Source organism: Cheilinus undulatus, linkage group 24, assembly GCF_018320785.1.
Source record: "Cheilinus undulatus linkage group 24, ASM1832078v1, whole genome shotgun sequence".
In the NCBI taxonomy this organism is placed as follows: domain Eukaryota; kingdom Metazoa; phylum Chordata; class Actinopteri; order Labriformes; family Labridae; genus Cheilinus; species Cheilinus undulatus.
In genome coordinates, this window is record NC_054888.1 from 2,567,445 (window position 1) to 2,588,183 (window position 20,739).

The 20,739-nt window shown below is 38.2% G+C and overlaps 2 protein-coding genes across 3 annotated transcripts; one reads left to right on the forward strand and one right to left on the reverse strand.

Moving 5' to 3' along the window:
- The first annotated feature begins 956 nt into the window (after nt 1–956).
- Nucleotides 957–14,321, forward strand: LOC121505990 (solute carrier family 22 member 13). 2 transcript variants are annotated; one of them, XM_041781452.1, is made up of 10 exons: nt 957–1,348; nt 4,551–4,648; nt 4,727–4,881; nt 6,620–6,788; nt 6,867–6,969; nt 8,322–8,464; nt 8,607–8,818; nt 10,463–10,571; nt 10,673–10,924; nt 12,516–14,321. In XM_041781452.1, exons 1-10 carry the CDS (start codon nt 1,112–1,114, stop codon nt 12,574–12,576), a joined length of 1,539 nt encoding a protein of 512 aa, XP_041637386.1. In that variant the 5' UTR covers nt 957–1,111; the 3' UTR covers nt 12,577–14,321. The 2 variants fall into 2 exon arrangements, with proteins under 2 accessions (XP_041637386.1, XP_041637387.1); XM_041781453.1 differs by having other exon boundaries at nt 1,273–1,348; nt 4,555–4,648.
- Nucleotides 14,322–14,357: 36 nt separating this feature from the next.
- LOC121506359 (vesicle transport protein SFT2B-like) lies at nt 14,358–19,406 on the reverse strand. Its single transcript, XM_041782135.1, has 8 exons — nt 19,220–19,406; nt 18,231–18,320; nt 18,019–18,104; nt 17,068–17,149; nt 15,318–15,353; nt 15,185–15,243; nt 15,074–15,103; nt 14,358–14,977 (listed from the first exon to the last, which is right to left on the reverse strand). Exons 1-8 carry the CDS (start codon nt 19,286–19,288, stop codon nt 14,941–14,943), a joined length of 489 nt encoding a protein of 162 aa, XP_041638069.1. The 5' UTR covers nt 19,289–19,406; the 3' UTR covers nt 14,358–14,940.
- Between the last annotated feature and the right edge of the window lie 1,333 nt (nt 19,407–20,739).

Genomic DNA, 20,739 nt, shown 5'->3' on the forward strand with positions numbered 1-20,739 from the left:
AGTCAGAATTCTTAGATCAAAGTCAGAAATCTGAGATCAGATTCATAATTATGAGATCAAACTTAGAGTTTTGATATTAAGGTCAAAAATCTGATATCAATGTCAGAATTCTCAGATCAAATACATAATTCTGAGATCAAAGACAGAATTTGAGATCAAAGGCATACATTGGAGATCAAAGTCAGAATTATGAGATCAAAGTCAGAATTCTGGGATCAAAGACATAATTCTGAGATCAAAGACAGAATTTTGGGATCAAAGACAGAATTTTGAGATCAAAGGCATACATTGGAGATCAAAGTCAGAATTCTGAGATCAAAGACAGAATTCTGGGATCAAAGACAGAATTTTGAGATCAAAGGCATACATTGGAGATCAAAGTCAGAATTCTGAGATCAAAGACAGAATTCTGGGATCAAAGACAGAATTCTGAGATCAAAGACAGAAATCTGAGATAACAGGAATATGGGATAAAAGTCAGAAATCTGAAATCAAGGACAGAATTCTAAGATCAAAGACAGAATTCTTAGATCAAAATCAGAAGTCTGAGATTAAACAAAAAATTACAAATAATGTTAGTTTCATTCTTCCTAGCCCTATCAACGTTAAAGATGTGACATAGGATCTATAATCAAATATATATCAGTTTCCCTCCACAATAAAACAAAGTCTATCTGTTCTTGTGTATTTTAGGTATCTGCCTTGGTAAAGGAAGTCAGTAAAAACTCCGGAATAAACTTTCTGACGCTATCTCTAATTTTACATTTCTCAGAAGTAAAGACTGGAGGAAAGGCTGCCTTACTGGCGCAGCATGACCAGAAGATGGCACCTTTTCACTGTTATTACCGTAGTCCTCTCCTTTTAAGGGCAAAGGGGCGGGTGTACTAAAGTTCACCTTAGCCTGAACCCCTCTGCTGCCGTCTGGTCCAGGTCAACAACATTCCTGCTGACAGCAGCAGCTGTTGACCACACGGATCCCTAGAGGACCTGGACCTCTGACAGAGACCAGAATGGAGAGCTCCTGATAGTTTTCCCCTCCGTAAAGGAGACTAATCTTTATTTAAGGAAAGTTTCGGGGACCATTAGGCCTGTCTCTGACCTGACAGAGGGGATGATGTCTCCGCTGCAGCTGTCCGTCTACTGGCGTCTCTCTCTCGTCTTCATCTTCTCCTCCTTTCTCTTCTTCCTCGACATTTTCACGGCTGCCATCATCGCCGCCACTTGTCACCAGGGTAACGGCACCGGCAGCGTGCACACTTGGCATGGAGCGTTCGAGATCAACCAATCAGAGCTCATGGAATCTTCCCAAGTCAACGCTGATTGGTGGACGGAGAGCGGGAATCCAGACGTGAGTGACGATCCTAAACATTAGCCCAACTGTTAGCTGGTTAGCATAGCGCTGGGTGATTTAAACTAAAAATTACTTTAAAATGGTGAAAAAACTATAAAGAAATAAGAAACAAATAACACCAGAGTCATAAACTTTGTTCTAAATCTACTAAAAATCACACTGTGTTTATTCTGATAGCACAGCAGCAAAATTAGTGGTCCTCACTACTGACAAAACCAGGCAATTTTAATTTTAATTACCAGAAAATAACACAAAATCACAAACACAGTCCAAATATTTCCATATTTTCACAGGTAGGGATTGAGAAAGTACATCTATCTTACAAAACATGTAAACATTCACAGTGCAGGGTGGAAAAAGTATGTGAACCCCTAGGCTAATGACTGGTTGACCCTCCGTTGGCAGCAATAACCTCAACCAAACGTCTCCTGTAGTTGCAGATCAGACCTGCACAACGGTCAGGAGGAATTTTGGACCATTCCTCTTTACAAAACTGTTTCAGTTCAGCAATATTATTTGGATGTCTGGTGTGCATCGCTCTCTTGAGGTCATGCCACAGCATCTCAATCGAGTTGAGGTCAGGACTCTGACTGGGCCACTCCAGAAGGCGTATTTTCTTCTGTTGAAGCCGTTCTGTTGTTGATTTACTTCTATGCTTTGGGTCGTTGTCCTGTTGCATCACCCATCCTCTGTTGAGCCTCAGTTGGTGGACAGATGGTCTTAAGTTTTCCTGTAAAATGTCTCAATAAAATTGGGAATTCATTTTTCCGTCAATGACAGCAATCCGTCCAGGCCCTGAGGCAGCAAAGCAGCCCCAAACCATGATGGCCCCTCCACCATATTAACAGTTGGGATGAGGTTTTGATGTTGGTGGACTGTGCCTTTTTATCTCCACACATAGCGTTGTGTGTTCCTTCCAGACAACTCAGTTTTGGTTTCATCTATGGACAGAATATTTTGCCAGTAGTGCTGTGGAACATCCAGGTGCTCTTTTGTAAACTTCAAATGTGCAGCAATGTGTTTTTTTTTTTTTTTTGACAGCAGTGGCTTCCTCCGTGGTGTCCTTTCTTGATTAATGTTTTACTTATTGTAGATTTGTCAACACAAATGTTAGCATGTGCCAGAGACTTCTGTAAGTCTTTAGCTGACACTCTAGGATTCTTCTTCACCTCATTGAGCATTCTGCGCTGTGCTCTCGCAGCCATCTTTACAGGACGACCACGCCTAGGGAGAGTAGCAACAGTGCTGAACTTCCTCCATTTGTAGACAGTCTGTCTTACCGTGGACACATGAACATCAAGGCTTTTAGAGATACTTTTGTAACCCTTTCCAGCTTCATGCAAGTTAACAATTCTTGATCGTAGGTCTTCTGAGAGCTCTTTTGTGCCAGGCATGGTTCACATCAGGCAATGCTTCTTGAGAACAGCAAACTCAAAACTGGTGTGTGTGTTTTTTATAGGGCAGGGCAGCTTTAACCAACACATCCAATCTCATCACATTGATTGGACTCCAGGTTGGCTGACTCCTGGCTCCAATTAGCTCTTGGAGAAATCATTAGCCTAGGGGTTCACATACTTTTTCTACCCTGCACTGTGAATGTTTACATGTTTTGTTCAATAAAAACATGAAAACATATCATTTTTTGTGCAGTATTAGTTTGTGTTAGTCTGTGTTTGTCTATTGTTGTGAATTAGATGAAGATCGGAGCACATTTGATGACCAATTTATGCAGAAATCCAAGAAATCTCAAAGGGTTCACATACTTTTTCTAGGAACTGTATTTATCTATCTAAATTGCACAAGAAGATTGGCAACATTATCAAATACTGATATTGACAAAATGTTCTTGAATCTTAAATACTAGATGTACAAAATGATCAAATCTCAATTATTTTAATGTTCAGCTGGAACCTAAATACTGAAATTCTTTGAATTCAGTCATATTTTAACCAGAACTGAGATGGCACTGTCTAAATTGCGCAGATGCGTTGGCAACATTCTGAGACGTGAGTGAAACTAGCGTGAATGAGGGTTTCCTTTAGTCCCTTTACTAAGCCAGTCCAATTTTCCAAATGTCAGAGATGTTTTTGTGCAATGCAAACAATATGACTGCAATTTGTATTACTTAAATTGATAAACTGGCCAATATTGGATGTCTTTGAATTTACAAAAATTTCCATTATTTTAATAATCAGTTGTAACAAAAACTACAGAAACTTCATGATCTCAAGTCAGATTCTGACCAAAAATGAGACAGAACTGTCCAAATTGTTCAAATGCATTGGCAACATTCTGAAAAGTGGGTGAAACTGTCATGAATGAGGGTTTCCTTTGAGGGTTTCCAGTCCAATTTTCAAAATGTTGATGTATTTGTGCAATTAACACAGTGTGCAGGTCTGCAGGAATTTGCCTGCAATTTTCAAGCATTAAAATTAATAAATTGGCAATATTTGGGATCGAGGACTTCATTTGTTTGGTGCTGTGGTGTCAAACAGGCCAAAATGTCATTTTATTTTATTTCTAAAAAATCAATTTTCTTAAATTTAAAAATAATTTTAAAAAAAATCCTGCTTTAGAGTTAACCTTTCAAATTGATTTTCTTGTCAAAACTATTTGGTAAAAACCCCCAAAACAAAACAAAACAAAAAACAAAAAACACTGCACAAGAGACAAGGACACATGAGCATTCATTGTTAATGTACAGCAGAAAGCTGTTAAGGCTAACTGTTTCTGTGAAGTGTTAAAGGCTAAAACAACATTTAGACACAACCCTCGTGTTAGCGAGCTCCTCCACAGTCTGGTCACATGGCAAACATGGCTGGGCTACCTAAAGATTAGATGCTGCAGGACAAGATCAATACAGAAAAATACAGAGCAGTGTCTCTTTCTATTGATTTATTTCAAGCTTACAAGCTTATCGTCAGTTCTTCCATTAATCAGCAGGGTTCAATTTCAGTGTAGTTTTGCACAGATAGAAAGGATCATGATGATTACCAGGCAGAAAACTGGCCTGAGTTCTGATCTATTCTATTCTATTCTGATCGCCATTATTCTTAGCGTGGTTGTGTTGCGGTGGTGGGGGAAGGGGCCGGTTTGGGTCCAGTTTTTGCCCTCAGACCTACTGTGCGCCTACATTTATCAGCCTGTTTGTAGTCATACATGTCTCTCTCTCTCTGTTATGTCTGTGTATGTGCGTCAGTCAGTGTGTGGTTGGGCAGACTGGTTGTCCTTTGGTCAGACTCTCTTCATGGTCGGCCTGCTGCTGGGATCTCTGATTGGAGGAGCCATATCTGACCGGTACAGCATGAAAACGCATGAAGTGTCGATCATTTATCTCCTTTAAAGTGCTGCTACATTGCTGTGCTGTTTTTGCAGGTATGGGAAGCGTCCGGTGCTGCTGGTGTGCGTGTGCATGCACGCGATCTGTGGTATTGTACCCGCTATCCTTCCTCAGCCAATCCTGTTCCTCGTTATTCGCTGCCTGACGGGCGTTTGCAGCTGCTGCATCAGCATCTGCTCCTTCAGTCTGGGTAAACACAGACTTCAGTCTTTTGCCTTTCTGAGGCATGAGAGCGGCCTCAGTGAGCTGCTATGGGGCAGTTCTTCTCTGACTCTGATTGGGCCACAGTAGGAAACAGGTCTGATAATGTCACATGTCCCAGAGAAAGTTCTGTTAATTGGACTGAGTGCAGATGAAATCAGACAGCATCCTGTTGCTTTTTGACCTCTGATCCCTGAAAAACTCAGAGTGAAAGTCAACCAAAAAGCTCTTGAAGGCAGTCCATAGTCCACTAAGTTACAAATGGTGATTTTGCCCTTAAAAAAGTAAAATCATTGTCTTACTTTGACAAAAGAAAAAGTTTAAAACCATGTAAACATTTTGGTTTGACTGCAATTGTGGTAAATCAAAATTCTTAAACAAAGTCAGACTAACACACCAAGAAAAAGTGAAGAGATTAAATCACACTTTTATGTACTCGCCTCAGTCAAAGGCAAACTGAACTACATGTTCTGAGCATGATTAGGGGTGTCGCTGACATGACTACAAGCAAAATGTACGTAAAAGGCAAGGATGAAATATTAATGGGCTTTTATGACATCACCTTCAAAGAGATAGAAAATGATGTTCTATAAGCATTAATGACATAACCTTCAAAGAGAAAGAAAAGAATAATTTACAAGCTTTGATGACATCTTCAAAGACAAAAGATGAAAGGTTTTTTTTATCTTTGATGACAGATTCAAAGGCAGAAGACAGAATGTTTTACAAGCTTTGATGACATCCTCAAAGACAAAAGATTAAATGTTTTTTTTTGCTTTGATGACATCTTCAAAGGCAGAAGACAGAATGTTTTACAAGCTTGAATGACATCTTCAAAGGCAGAAGATGGAATGTTTTGTAAGCTTTGAAGACATCTCCAAAGGCAGAAGATGGAATGTTTTGTAAACTTTGAAGACATCTCCTTCAAAGACAGAAAATGTTTTTTTTTTTTTTAATCTTTGATGACATTTTCAAAGGCAGCGGGCAGAATATTTTATAAGCTTTGATTACATTTTCAAAGGCAGAAGACGGAATGTTTTATAAGCTTTGATGACATTTTTCAAAGGCAGAAGACAGAATGTTTTATAAGCTTTGATGACATTTTTCAAAGGCAGAAGACGGAATGTTTTATAAGCTTTGATGACATTTTTCAAAGGCAGAAGACGGAATGTTTTATAAGCTTTGATGACATTTTTCAAAGGCAGAAGACAGAATGTTTTATAAGCTTTGATGACATTGTCTTCAAAGGGAGAGAACAAAATGTTTTACAAGCTTTGATGACATCTTCAAAGGCAGAAGACAGAATGTTTAATAAACTTTGATGACATCACCTTCACAGGCAGAGAATAGAATGTTTAAAAAGCTGGGGAAGTTCGGGGCCTTATTCCTCCAGTAGACCATGGATGGCAACTTTTGAAAACATAGCTGAACTGGTGAGAAAGAGGGTTTCTCTTGCTCCTCACCAGTTTCACCCAAGTTCTCAAAAGTTTCCAACAAAGGACAGTTGACCTAAGCAAAAGACTGTTTGTATACCTGTGTTCTTATAATGACAGAAGGATGAAGTTGGCTCTGCCTCAGATAATGCCATATACTTAAAGGATCGCATGCATTGTATTTGTAGATTTAAAAAGTCTATCTGGCTCTGGAGGTTGATTTAGACTTCAGACAGGTAAACAAGTGCCCAAGTTTTAAGATTTTGTAATTTAAAGACTGATTTTTTTTAACAGCTGTGGAGTGGACGCCTCCTGCTGCTCGTCTCTGGCCCCCTGCCTTTCTGCCGTTCTGTTTCAGTCTGGGGACGATAGCCGGAGCTCCACTGGCGTGGCTCAGCCCCTCCTGGAGACAGCTGCACCTCTCTCTGGGTCTGCCACAGCTCATCTGTCTGCCTCTCTACCTGTATGTGTAGACACACCTGTCCATCTCTTCCTCTGTTAGTTGTGGCTGTAAATTAGTCAGTTTTACTCTGTTTTACAGAGCCATCCCAGAGTCTCCTCGCTGGTTGCTGTTAAAAAGGAGGATGGATGTTCTGGAGTGTTACCAAAACAATAGTCCTGCTGATAAACAGTGTCTGGACCTGGTAAAATCACACAAACACTCAATATTTGACAATATTAGTGATATTTCTCTTCTCTCCTATCTAAAAAACAACTCAAAATACAGCATACCAATACAGCTACAGCAAACAGAGCTCAACAGTGACTGTCCCCCTTTTTCCAACAGATCCCTTTTTTACCAAATCTGGTTCTGGAAGTAAATTTCCCCAATCAAATCATCTATTAATATTTCACTAATTCTTATTTCAATATTTTTTACTCCTGGAGCAGGCCAATCAGATGTTACAATCCATTGTGATTCAATAAATTCACTGTAAATGTTATTTTTTTCTGATGATGTCTACTTGAAGTAATTTTAACCCTTCTGGATGTACTTGTCCTTATTTGTAAAAAAAAATGGAGCATGATTGAAAGGGAAATCACACTTTAGTAGAAGTAATAAATAATAAAAAATGACTGAACTTTAGCGGTAGTAGCCGATAGCTGAAGTTCTGTATGGGTGGTGAACATCTCTATAGTCAGCCGAATCTTCATCAAGGGTTGGAAACTGGATTTGGTTGCCAACAATAGCCCAATATTTGGCAGAAATGTAGGCAAAGGCCCCTAAATCCCCAGCTTTACCAACATTCCATCCTCTGCCTTTGAAGGGGGTGTTATCAAAGCCAATAAAACATTCCATTCTCTACCATTGCAGATCATGTCATCAAGGCTTATAAAACAATCCGTTCTCTTCCCTTTTAAACTGATGTCATCAAAGCTTATGAAACATTCCATTCTCTACCTTTGAAGATGATGTCATTAAAGCTTATAAAACATTCCATTCCCTACCTTTGAAGGTAGTGTCATTAAAGCTTATAAAACATTCCATTCCCTACCTTTGAAGGTAGTGTCATTAAAGCTTATAAAGCATTCAGTTCCCTCCCTTTGAAGACGATGTCATCACAGCTTATATTACATTCCATCCTCTGCCTTTGAAGACGATGTCATCACAGCTTATTAAACATTATGTCCTTTGCGTTGAAGGTGACGTTATCAAAGCCATAAAACAGGGCAGAGTTAATTGTATCAAGCGTGGTGGAAATGCATTGAGGATTGTGGGTAGTGTAGTTCTTTTTCGCCTGAATCATGATTTAACCATGTTCGTCTTTGAACAAGGCTTATATTCAAACTCGTCTTCTACAAGAGCATAAAGAATCATTTCTCACTCCGGTAGCTCATAGTTAGTCTAGCTTGGATGGTGATGGCATCATGGTGAATAACCACATCCACTCTGGAGGAGTTGAACAGGATTTTTACTTCTGGTGCCACACTGTTGAGCTCTGTACTCATTGGAGTATTACATGGAGATAAATCTATGGTTTGCGTGTCTGTGTAGGTGCTGGACTCAGCCTGGTCTGACCTGCAGAAAGCCTCTCAGGTGCCGAAAGAGCCACCATCCAAAGGCCACGCCTCCACTGACTTAATGCACCTGAAACACCCAACAGTCCTGCTGCGGCTCTTCATCATGAGCTACCTCAGGTTGAACACAATCACTGCTGCTGTCAGACATTTGGACCGCTTTAAATGTTGATCTGAAACAGAGTAAGGTCTTTGAAGTTAATCTCAGACAACTTGGAAACCAAATAATGTGAAAGTGTGTATTTTTCCTCCCATGGTGCAGTGCAGTGACAGCCCTGACCTACTTCGGCATCTGTATGAACATCGGTTCGTTTGGTGTTGGCGTTTACTCTGCCCAGTTCTTCTCTGGCCTATCAGAAGCCCCCTGCCTGCTCGTCCCATTGGTCAACCTGGGTCGACGTCCAATCAGCGTGCTTGCGCTGTTCCTGAGTGGATCGGCGTGCTTCCTGTCTTTACTGCTGTCCAGATTCAACTGTGAGTAATGAAACACACAGAGCCCAAATTTCAGAATCATGCTTTTAATAACTTTGAAAAACTTGGACAGCATATGTTTAAATCAGAAAAAAATCAACAAAGGCAGAAACGTGTTTCCAATAAATATCAATAATTAAACCATTATCATTAAACTTCTTTATCTGTAGTTAACAACAGTGAGCCTACAATAACATTGAATCTACATTAGAGGCATACAGGAGAGTATCGTCTGCATAACACTCAATCTTCTGTTGAAAATACCAACTTTTTACCAAATTACATCAGTAAATCTAACATTTAAATCACTCCTTATGTTTAGATTGTTTGAGCACTTAAGTATGATGCTATAAATGATAAAGTTGTCAACATTTTCAGTTGTTTACTTTTTTAAACAACCTTATATATCAATGCAATCTGTAATTTTATGATCAACAGTATTAAAAAGCTACTGAACTGTAAACGGCATGTCATAAGACAGATGTGTAAGAGAGGCTTTAGTCTATCAAAGGTAATAAAAATAATCTTCTGTGAAAATTGCATAAAAATATTGGCAACATTTCTGATGTATCAGAAAGGTGTCAAGCTTTACAACGAAAATACAGATGTTGAATTGCTTATGGAAACTGTCGGAATTGCAGTAAATGTTGGTAAAAGTTTTGTCCCGTATAAAAGCCTGTCCAGAAAAAAGGCCCGTCTCATACTGAAGCTTGTCCCATATTAAAAGCCGTTTCATATTGTAGCCTGTCCCATATAAAGGCCCATCTTATATAAATGGCTGTCCCGCATAGAAGGTTTCTCATATGGAAGCCTGTTCCAAATAAAGGCCCATCTTATATTGATGCCAGTCCCAAATTAGGTCCATCTCACACTGAAGCCTGCCCCAAATAAACACTTGTCTTATATGGATGCCTGTCCCACATAAAAGCCGTCTCATATTGATGCCTGTTCCATTTAAAGGCCCATCTTATATTGATGCCTGTCCCAAATTAGGTCAATCTCACACTGAAGCCTGCCCCAAATAAACACCTGCCTTATATGGATGCCTGTCCCACATAAACGCTGTCTCATATTGAAGCCTGTCCCATATAAAAGCCCATCTTATATCAATGCCTGTCTCATATAGAAGACATCTCATATGGAAGCCTGTTCCAAATAAAGGCCCATCTTACATTGATGCCTGTCCCAAATTAGGTCCATCTCACACTGAAGCCTGCCCCAAATAAACACTTGTCTTATATGGATGCCTGTCCCACATAAAAGCCATCTCATATTGAAGCCTGTTCCATTTAAAGGCCCATCTTATATTGATGCCTGTCCCAAATTAGGTCCATCTCACACTGAAGCCTGCCCCAAATAAACACCCATCTTATACTGAAAGCTTGTCCTGCATAAAAGCCCATCTTATATTGATGCCTGTCCCACATAAAGGCTGTCTCATATGAAAGCCTATCCCAAATAAAGCCAGGGTTTCCTTTTGTTGCCTTTTTTTCTGCACTTTTAATAGTAGGTGTCCTACAGCTCTCTTGTTGGTATTAAACAGTCACCAGTAGTGTTTGCTGGGCATCATGCTAACTCTCCACCCCTAATGATGTCTTATTGATGGCTGATCAGGTAGCATTGATTGTTGATATCTGTTTTGTATAGGTAAGGCGGAGCTGGTGATGAGTCTGGCTCTGCTGGGTAAGCTCTGCATCCTGGCTGCTAACTTCATCTCTGTTCTGTACAGCATTGAGCTGTTTCCCACCGTGGTCAGGTGTGTGCTGATACACGCTTTAAAACACAAATACACAACAACAATAAAACATCTGTCCCATTGGTTATCTATTAATTTAACGACATATCTTCATCATCCAGACAGCGCTGCGTGTCCTTTGTGAACTTGTGCTTCCGCATCGGTTGCCTGGTCAACTCTCTCGTCCCCCCCACTTCGAATGGAACAATCTCGTTGGCCGCCATGGTGGCATACAGCAGTGGACCAATTGTAGGATGCTGGCTGTGCCTGCTTCTGCCAGAGACCAGCGGCGTTTCACTTCCTGATACAGTGGAGGACTGTGACAGGCAGCCTAAGCCGGGCCTACCAAATATCAGCGCCTTCTGGAGGAAACAGTGAGAAAAATACTCTAAAATCATCAAAAAAAAAAAGTGATTTACCTTTTTTTGCAAAGCTGAGTTCAGTCTGACTATCCATACCCAGAAGTGATTACTGCCAGACCTGTTAAATGAATAAATCCCTTAAATAGAATCTGTCTGACAGTGAAGTAGGCTAAAAGATCTCCAACACATCATGGAACCACCTAAAGAAACTTAAGAACAGATGAGAAACAAAGTCACTGTCATCTATCAGTCTGAAAGGGTTTCAAAGACATTTCTAAGGCTTTGGGACTCCAGCCAACCATGTTGAGAGCCATTATCCACAAATTGGAAAACTGTGAACAGTGGTGACCCTTCCCAGGAGGGGGTAACAAAGCCTTAGAAATGTCTTTGTAACCCTTTCAGACAGATAGATATTAGTGACTTTGTTTCTCATCTGTTCTTGAATTTCGTTAGATGGTTCCATGGTGAGTTGAAGATCTTTTGGCCTACTTCACTTTCTGTTTAAGATGCTCTGGCATGACCTTTAACAGGCTGTTTGTGCTGAAAAACCCACCATTGTGGCTAAATTTAAACAATCATACAAAAAAGAGTGGGCCAGAATTCCTCTACAGTGACACTGCCAGTCATCACAAACCATTGCTTGCACTGTTGCTCCCAAGGATGGAACAACCAGTTATTAGGTTCAGGGGCAATGACCTTTTCATATAAGGCTGCGTCACTGAACCTCTTGGAGCAATTTTAGTCAGTCAGACACTCCTGGAAAGGTTCCCTATTGTCCCCAGTTTTCCCCATTTGTGTATAATGGTGCTTAATGTGGCTAGCTGGAGACCCAAAGCCTGAGAAATGGCAGCCACTCCTGGAAAGGTTCCCTATTGTCCCCAGTTTTCCCCATTTGTGTATAATGGTGCTTAATGTGGCTAGCTGGAGACCCAAAGCCTGAGAAATGGCAGCCACTCCTGGGAAGGTTCACTATTGTTCCAATTATTATTATTATTATTTTTTCGTGTCATCATTAGAAGAATTAAAGAAAATATGGTGTATTAAATAAAACTTCAGAAACATTGAAATGAATTTATTTTACAGGATGATGCAGTCAAACAGTTTCATAAATATTTAGCACTCAGTAACAAAAACCGTTAAGTTATATAAATGAAGGCACAGTTACATACATATTATAACAATGCATATCCGAAAACATCTCCTCAAAGCTGACTACATAAGGTCTGGTCCTTCTTTCTGGCTTGATTTTTCACTAATAAAGGCAGATCTTCATTGTTGCTGCAGGGTTTTGAAGGTCAAATTTAAGACTTTAAAGTCTTTTTTTAAGGCGTGCACAGTGACTGATTTAAAGAAACTCTAAAGCAGAGCTGGAACTGTAAACCAGGTGCTGATTATTAACTGAAAATCTTCCAGTTTTCTAACTCCAGAGATGAATAGCTGTCAGAGTTGTGGTTTAGAAGGTTGTCGCTTAAGTTTAAAACCTTTAAACCTAACCGAAACAGGAATTAGAGAGTCACAGATTAAGAATAAATGACATAATCCTGCACAGATTAACATCAACTGTGAATCACTGTGATGATTTTCTGCACGTGTGTGTTTGTAGGAAGCCTGTGAGCAGGAAAACGGAGGGGCTCCATGCAGAGAAAGACGCAGGACCGATATGAACACCATCACACTGGAACTTTAAATTATTAGAGTTTGGTTCAAGATTTATAAATACAAGACCAAAAACTAGTGAGTGCAGATCAGCCTGTCTGTGAGAAGAAGAAGACAGCAGGTGATGATGCAGCGTGATTGGCTGATTGTCTTTATGTTCATGTTTTTGTTTCTATCACTGTGAAAATAAACTTTTATCCTCATTATTACTGTAGTAACATGGTTTCCTTTACACATGAATATCTACGGCCAGTGTATCTACAGCCAACATGCTTTTAATTTGAAATGAGAAATCTAAATCAAGAAACGAGCCGTTTCCAAAGACTGTTTAAAAAAAGGACAGAAACAGAAAAACCTCGGCTCTCAGTAAGGTCAGATCAAACCAGGACTCAGAAAATGGATCAAAAAAAGGAATGCAGGTGAAGACAGACAGGAAATACAGGGATAGAGAGAATGAGGGAAGACCTGCTCCAAACACGGCCCAGACCGGGAATCATGTCCGGGGTGTGGAGGACCCTGGTCTCTGCTCGACCAGCTCAGCAAAAATCTAAACAAGGCAGCTTTACATTACGGTATGATGTGTTTAAGTTCAGCTCGGTTAAATGACAGGCTAAGGTAAATATAACGTCATCATAATGTGTTCAAATGTAACTTAATTCCAGCTGTTAGGATGAAATCACAGCAGCAGATAATAAAACAGTATTAATGGTGATAATGATGAGGACTAAATGAAGGTAACAGTGTCAATAAAAAACTCGGTCCCATCCCTAACTGCTCTACACATCCTCTCATTCCTCACTGATCAATATCTGTGATCAATATTTAAACTGTTTTCTGGATTTTGGTCAACCAGTCCTTCTGAGTTGAAAAAGTTTAGTTCAGCTGTTTTAGCGCCCCCCGCAGGACAATATGTCGCTTATGATCCACTAAATAGTCTTTATTGTTTGTTTATAAAAATATAAAACCTTTAGAAATGTTACAACAGTTCCTGAAATGTTAAAGACAACTTTGTCCCTGATTCACAGCTGCTCTGTCTCTGCTACATTAAATTTAAAAACTCTAAATATGATGTGAAGAGTAAACTGTTCTACAACACAGGGCAGGCAACAGAAGAAAATCTACAGTAGCCCTGAAGGTCACTTACAAACACTTTTACCTGATTGATAATTATGTCATTAAAGATAAAACAATGCATTTTAAAAACTCTGTTTCATGACAGATTTTTACATTATTCAAAGATTTTTTTCATTTTCACATTTTTATGAATTTTTGATTATAAAGTCTTCAGTCAGTGGTTTGGTGATTTACAAAATATTTTTGAGTTAAATAAAAAAAATAATAATAATTTCATGGTTTTTGCATTTTATAAAATTCTTCTTATTTTTTGTGCTTCATAATAAAATGTTTTTGTTTTTTCATTGAATGTTTTTATGTTTATTGAATTGTTTTGTTTCATGACTTAATGTTCAAGTTTTTCAGAAAAGGTTTAATTAAATGTTTTGCATTCTTTTCAATTCAGAAAAGGTTTTTTGTTGCACAATTTTTCTTCGTGATTAATAAAATATTCTAATAGGAATTTTTGTTTGACAAAATTTTAAAAAAAGTTTTGCGTTTCATTAAATGTGGTATTTCATGATGTTTTTACTTTTTCTGGCATTTCTCTTTTTCAGTTCATGAAATGTTTTTGCGGACTGTGTAAGAAAATCATTTTTAATCTTTTTCATTAATTATTTTTGTTAAACGATGTGTTTAAACAAAATGTTTTGCATTTATTGAAATTTTATTTCATGATTTTTCACAAAATGTTTTTGTATTGGATTAAACATTTTTTCAAGTTCTCAAGTAAATTTTTCTGCTTTTTATGAAATGTTATACGTTTCATGTCTTTTACATTTCAAGTTTTTTTCATATCATTCTATTTATGTCTTTGCGCTTTTTATGTTTCATCAAATTTTTGTATTTCACAAATTAAAATTAATATTTTTGCATTAAACTTAATATTTTCCGTATTTTTGCACTTCAGGAAATGTTTGTTTTTCACTTTTTTGCTTTTAATGATTTTTTTTTTTTTTTTTTTTACACGATGTATTTTTGTTTCTTTTAATGCTATTTTAGTGCATTTTAAAGTATTTTTTGTGCTCAGTGAAATGTTCTGCTTTTGACCTTATAGGCCACCATAGATAACCTAAGCTAAAACCAACTAACTGTACATGTAGTGCTAACTGGTCCCAGTGAAACCAGTCTGAGTGGTTTTTGGATGAACCTCTGTAGGTTCAGAGGATGAAACGATGATGATGAGTGGCTCCTCTCTGCTGATTGGATAAACCTTACAGCGCTCTGATTGGACCAGTGTTCACAGATGGGCAGGGCTTTTAGAGGCAGAGTGAGAATAATTTGATGACGGCATCCCTGAAACAGAAGGAGCAGAGAAAAACAATCATTGTAATAATCAGGAGAACTGATCAGACTTGGTCTTGAACAGCAGAGACGGCGTTGTGTTTTTACCTGGCGAAGGGGATGTAGGAGAGGCCGTACCTGAGAGGAACACATGGATAAAGGTTAAACAGGTGTAATGATCCACACCGTATTCTGAACTCATGTTTGAGTGTTCTTTACCAGGTGAAGGCCAGAAACTGTAGAATGCAGAAGAGCAGGGCTAGACCGTTGTTCTTCCACTAAGGAGAGAAACAGAGAAATTAAAAACAGCCTCAGAGGTTAGAAACAGAGTTTAACAGGAAATAGATCTCACCCAGAAAGCTGCACACAGCGTCAACATGAGACACACCTGCAGAGACAAAACATGGAGATAATCATTGACTGGAACAGAATTTAAACAGTATACAGGCTGAATACAGCAGGATTTTACATGTCAGCAATTATTATTTTGACACAACAACACCATTAGGTCTCATGGGTTCTGTGGTCTGACATCAACCTTTCTCTGTTGATGATTTTTTTAAAAGTTAAAGAGCTAAAGAGTAAAACCAATGATTTACAGTTAAAGCGGAGGTATTTAAGCTTCTAACAGATTTTTATTCCATGTCTCTGTTTGCTCCAGAGGCTGAGGAAGAAAGATTTTAGGAGAAAATCTGCCCTGATTTTCAGAAAAACCTCAGAATTTAAGTTACTTTCAAAATCATTTAGATTTTAGGGGGCTATTTTTAAGGCAGGCTTCGATCTAAATGGTTTCAAAACCCCATGTGAGGTTTGAACTTGCAATAGCAAAGTCTGGACACAGTGGACGCAAGACAACAGAATAAGGCAAAGGGCTGTTTAAAAAAATGTTTTGTTTTTTTTTAAGATCCAACCTTTTGACCAGTTCTTAGATCAGTCCGTCAGAATGATGGACTGGGGAAAAAAAAAAAAAAAAAAATTTCAACCTTTTTTTATAACATGGGAAAAAAGTCAGAACACTGGCTTTGTTCTTGAATTCTGGCTTTAGTCTCCAAATTCTGACTTTGATCTAAGAATTCTGACTTTGATCTCAGAATTCTGACTTTGATCTCAGAATTCTGACTTTGATCTAAGAATTCTGACTTTGATCTCAGAATTCTGACATTGATCTAAGAATTCTGACTTTGATCTCAGAATTCTGACTATGATCTCAGAATTCTGACTTTGATCTAAAAATTCAGACTTTGATCTCAGAATTCTGGCTGTAATCTAAGAATTCTGACTTTGATCTCAGGACTCTGACTTTGATCTCAGGACTCTGACTTTGGTCTCAGGACTCTAAATTTGATCTCAGAATTCTGACTTTGGTCTCAGGACTCTAAATTTGATCTCAGAATTCTGACTTTGATCACAGAATTCTGACTTAGATCTCAGGATTCTGACTTTGATCTCAGGACTCTGACTTTGATCTCAGGACTCTGACTTTGATCTCAAGACTCTGACTTTGATCTCAGGACTCTGACTTTGATCACAGAGTTCCAGCTCTAATCTAAGAATGCTGGCTGATCTTAAAATTCTTACTATGATCTAAGAATTCTGGCTCTAATCTCAGAATTCTTACTTGGATCTCAGAATTTTGACTTTGATCACAGAATTCTGGCTGTAATCTAAGAATTCTGACTGATCTCAGAATTCTTCCTTCAATCTAAGAATTCTGGCTCTAATCTCAGAATTCGTACTTTGATCTCAGAATCCTGACTTCGGTTGCAGAATTCTGACTTTGATCTCAGGATTTTTACTTGAATCTTAAAATTGTGACTTTTTTCTTGGAATTCTTTCACCTTAAAGCTTCCTCCATCTTACACTCCTGTGTTTTTATTAGCAGGTACAGCAGAGATACAATAAAAAAATTAGTACTTTACTAACATCTGGTAACACATTTATTCAGGAAGTTTTGTGATGCAGGACTTGTGCTTTATGATCTGGATATTTATTTTTAAAAACAGAAAAACTTTCCTGTCCTAATCAACAAACTTATTCAAATGTTGCCAACATGTTTGTGCAATTCAGCCAGAGCTCCTTGTCAAACACTTGTTAGTTCTCACCAGCATGACGACGGTGGCGATGGCTCTCTCTTTAGCACACATGTTCTTCAACTGCCTCAGAGGACCGACCAGGAACATGGTGCTGAAATCAGAGAAACAGCACGGATACAAGTTCATCATGATGAATGACTACCTTGATCTGTCAGAATCTGAACTTTCTAGAGATGTATGCTGTGATACTATAGACACAGCAGTTTGGTAGATAATCATGATAATGAGGAGGAAACATGCTGACAGCCAGTGTGAATTTCAGTTACTTTAAAACAGAACTAGCCAACTGTCATCAACATCAACATCTTTATTAACAGATTAACAGATATGGAAGGTAAACTATAGATAAACTATGCCCTGTTCTGCTGGTTTAATATTAAATATATATATATATATATATATATAAATATATATATATATATATATAAAGTGGGCTAAAAACAAGTTCTAAGAAATTATAGGTGAACCAGACTCAATCAACTGAAATGCTACAATGACCTTCTTAGACCAGGTTTGGCCGACCTGGGTGTGCTGGCCTGATTTGGCTTATCTGGGTCTGGTTGGTTCAATTTGTTCGATTTTGTTTTGTTTGGCTTATTTTAGCTGATTTGCTGATCTGGTTCTGTTCTCCCTGATTTGGAAGATCTGGTTCTGTTTGTTCCAATTTGGTTAATCAGGATCCCTAAGGCCCAATTTGGATGATCTAGTTGTGTTTGGCCCATCTTAGCTGATTTGCTGATCTGGTTCTGTTCTACCTGATTTGGATTATCTGGGCCTATTTGGTCTAATTTGGCCAGTCTGGGTCTGTTTAGTCCAATATGGCCAATCAGGATCAGTAAGGCCCGGTCTGGTGGATCTGTGTATGTTGGCCCGATTTGGATGAGCTGGTTGTGTTTAGCTTAATTGAGCTGATTAGCTGATCTGGTTCTGTGGATTGTGACAACGCAGGTGAGTATCTACCTTCCTAGAGCACAGAGATTTCCCACACTGTAGAGGACAGCGAACACAGCGAGACCAAAACCAGGAACCCACAGCAGACAGGTACCCTGTTACCATGGAGACAGAAACAACAGACGGATGATAAAGCTGTGGGGCCCAGCTTCTAACGTATTTCTGCATCTGACTGAACATTTAAATAAATACTGACAACCTTAGCTTTCACGTTAACTCACCAGGATGGAGCAGAAAACACCAAGAATAAAGCAGATGATGAAGCCTCTCACCCTCGCACCCCAGGACAGCGTTGACGCCTGATTGGCTCTCTGCAGGAACCACATCATCATCATCATCATCATCGGGTAACAAAGGTATGTTGAAGGTACATGATCACATGGAATACATAAGTTTGTATTTTATCCATTTACTTCTAGAAAAAAAAAAACGGTTTATTTGAGGTTGCTCTCAACAGCACTACATTACCCACAATCCTCTGGTGTCCAGGTTTGGACCCTTCCTGATCAACAGTATGACTAAATGGTTTAAACCTCAATAAAGGGCTCAGTAGGTTTAGCTGATCTTTCATTAAATTGAACATTTTAACATCCTGAAATGTTTTCAATAATTTTGTATAATTCAAACAGTATTTATAGGAGTTGTTGTTTTTGATAGTTAGAATTAATTATTGGATGAAGAACCTTGGAATCAAAAAAGTTTGAATTTAGTTTGTTACTAGAATCCATTATAGAGGTTTGTATCATGTATTAGCATTCAGCTAGCTAATATTGAGCATTAATATTGGTCTAAAATGCCCAGCCCTAGCTTAGAGGAGAATGTAACTAATAGAGATGCTACTGGGCTTAATGTGACTATTTAACCCACTTATAAAACTCTGCTAAAGGGGAAACATCAACATTTGAGTTCCCTAAGTTGCCTTGTACTTCTGCTTCCGTTGTTTTTTTTGTCTAATTTTCTACTTCTTTAGCTCTAAATATACAGACGAGCACTCAGTGAGACAAGACAACGTTTTTAAAAGCTTACATTTATCCTAAAACAACAGCAAAGTACCTGAGAACTTCCTACATAACTAAAACATTACTTTTACTGTCAGAATAGGTATATTTGAAGTTTCTTCTGGGTGTTATCTCGTTGACTTTGAGGGTTAAAAAGGCGCTAACAGATGCTAACATGCTAACAACAATAACATGGACAAGTTAGCCGTTACCACCAGAATCCCCGGTGTGTCCGAGTTTCCGTCATCTTCTCCGCTCAGAACCTTCTTTAGTTTGTCCATGATGTCTCCGATTACCGCCTGAGATCACAAAAACTCCTCTGTGAGGTTCCAGAGGGTTCCCAGGTGTTCCCGATGTCAGGGAGAGCAGGTCAGAGGCAGAGCATCAACAGGTGCAGCGTTTCCGCCTAATCTGGCCTGAATAGAACAGAGGGGGGCGCTGTTTCCTCCACTTCAGCTCATCACGATCACAGACGTCCACGTCTTCTTCTTCTTCTTCTTGTTTAACGGCGGGTGGCATCCAACGTTACAGGTGCCACACATCAACGTGTTTAATAAAGAGACGTTTATAGGAATACTCGCTTTTATGTGAGACAGCAACAAAACACATGACTCTCATAGTATGTGACTCTTAGCTACGGCGGCCCTGAAGGTCATCTGCAAAAATAAATAAAAAACCCCCACCAAATTTGTGAGATAAAAAAACATTTTAAAAAAATGCAGCATGCAAAATATTTAAGAATATAGAAAATAGTATCACATCAATACCAAAATATTTCATAAATACAAACATTTTAAAAAGTAAAAAAACAAAAAACAAAATCAATAACACAAAAACATTTAATTGAATGCAAAAACACTAAAAAAACAAACAAACAAACAAAAAAAAATGAGTAAGGTCTGTCTCAAAAAACACAGGTGTTTCATGAAACTAACATTAAATGTGATGATGAATCAATGGAGCATTTGAAAAATTAAAAATGCACGAAAACTTTATTTAAAGTCAAAACAAAAAAATTAAACCTAAAATGTAATAAGAACCATAGAAAACAGACCCCCTACACACACACACACACACACACACACCCACACCTACACACACAACCAGCAAAAAAAAAAAAACAAAAACAAAAAAAAAACATGCCATTGAAAAAGCAACTCATGAAATCAAAAAATGTATTCACTGAAATGTTATATACAATTACAATTTAACCAGTGTGGTTGGATGTTCAAAAGTAGGAAAAACATCATTTCAAGAAGCACAAAAACATTCAAGAAATGCAAAATGCTTTTTATAAAAATGCAAAAAAGAAGGTTGGTGGGGTTTTTTTCTTTTAACAATAAGGTAGAAACTTTAATTTTGTCCTATCTTTTTGGTTGTTAAGATAATGATTATTTTTATTTGGATAAAACTCTGTGAATGAATGACCATAACACTCAAACTTCCCAATGATTATTCTTCTGAAAATCTCTGAAATTGGCCTCCGGTAGTCTGTATTGCTGTCTTCTTGTATATCATTTACATACCGGTACATATGATTTCATTTTTCCTCTTTGCGTCTCACTGGAAAGGAAAAAGAAAAAAAAAAAAAGAAATGCAATCATATCTTAAAGAAATGTCAAGAAATATTCAAGAATTGCAAAGACATCTAAAATAAATAAATATTTCAACCAAAGTGGTTGGAGGCTTGATAAAAAAAATGTAAGAGATTTCAAGAAATGCGGGAGAAAAA

Coding starts and splice junctions, on each gene's coding strand:
- LOC121506359 (XM_041782135.1), bottom strand. CDS start 19,288: ATGGACAAACTAAAGAAGGTTCTGAGCGGAGAAGATGACGGAAACTCG. Junction 18,105..18,230: donor GTGTTTTCTGCTCCATCCTG/GTGAGTTAACGT, acceptor CCATGGTAACAG/GGTACCTGTCTGCTGTGGGT. Junction 15,244..15,317: donor CGCTGTGTGCAGCTTTCTGG/GTGAGATCTATT, acceptor TTCTCTCCTTAG/TGGAAGAACAACGGTCTAGC.
- LOC121505990 (XM_041781452.1), top strand. CDS start 1,112: ATGATGTCTCCGCTGCAGCTGTCCGTCTACTGGCGTCTCTCTCTCGTC. Junction 8,465..8,606: donor TTCATCATGAGCTACCTCAG/GTTGAACACAAT, acceptor CCCATGGTGCAG/TGCAGTGACAGCCCTGACCT. Junction 8,819..10,462: donor ACTGCTGTCCAGATTCAACT/GTGAGTAATGAA, acceptor TGTTTTGTATAG/GTAAGGCGGAGCTGGTGATG.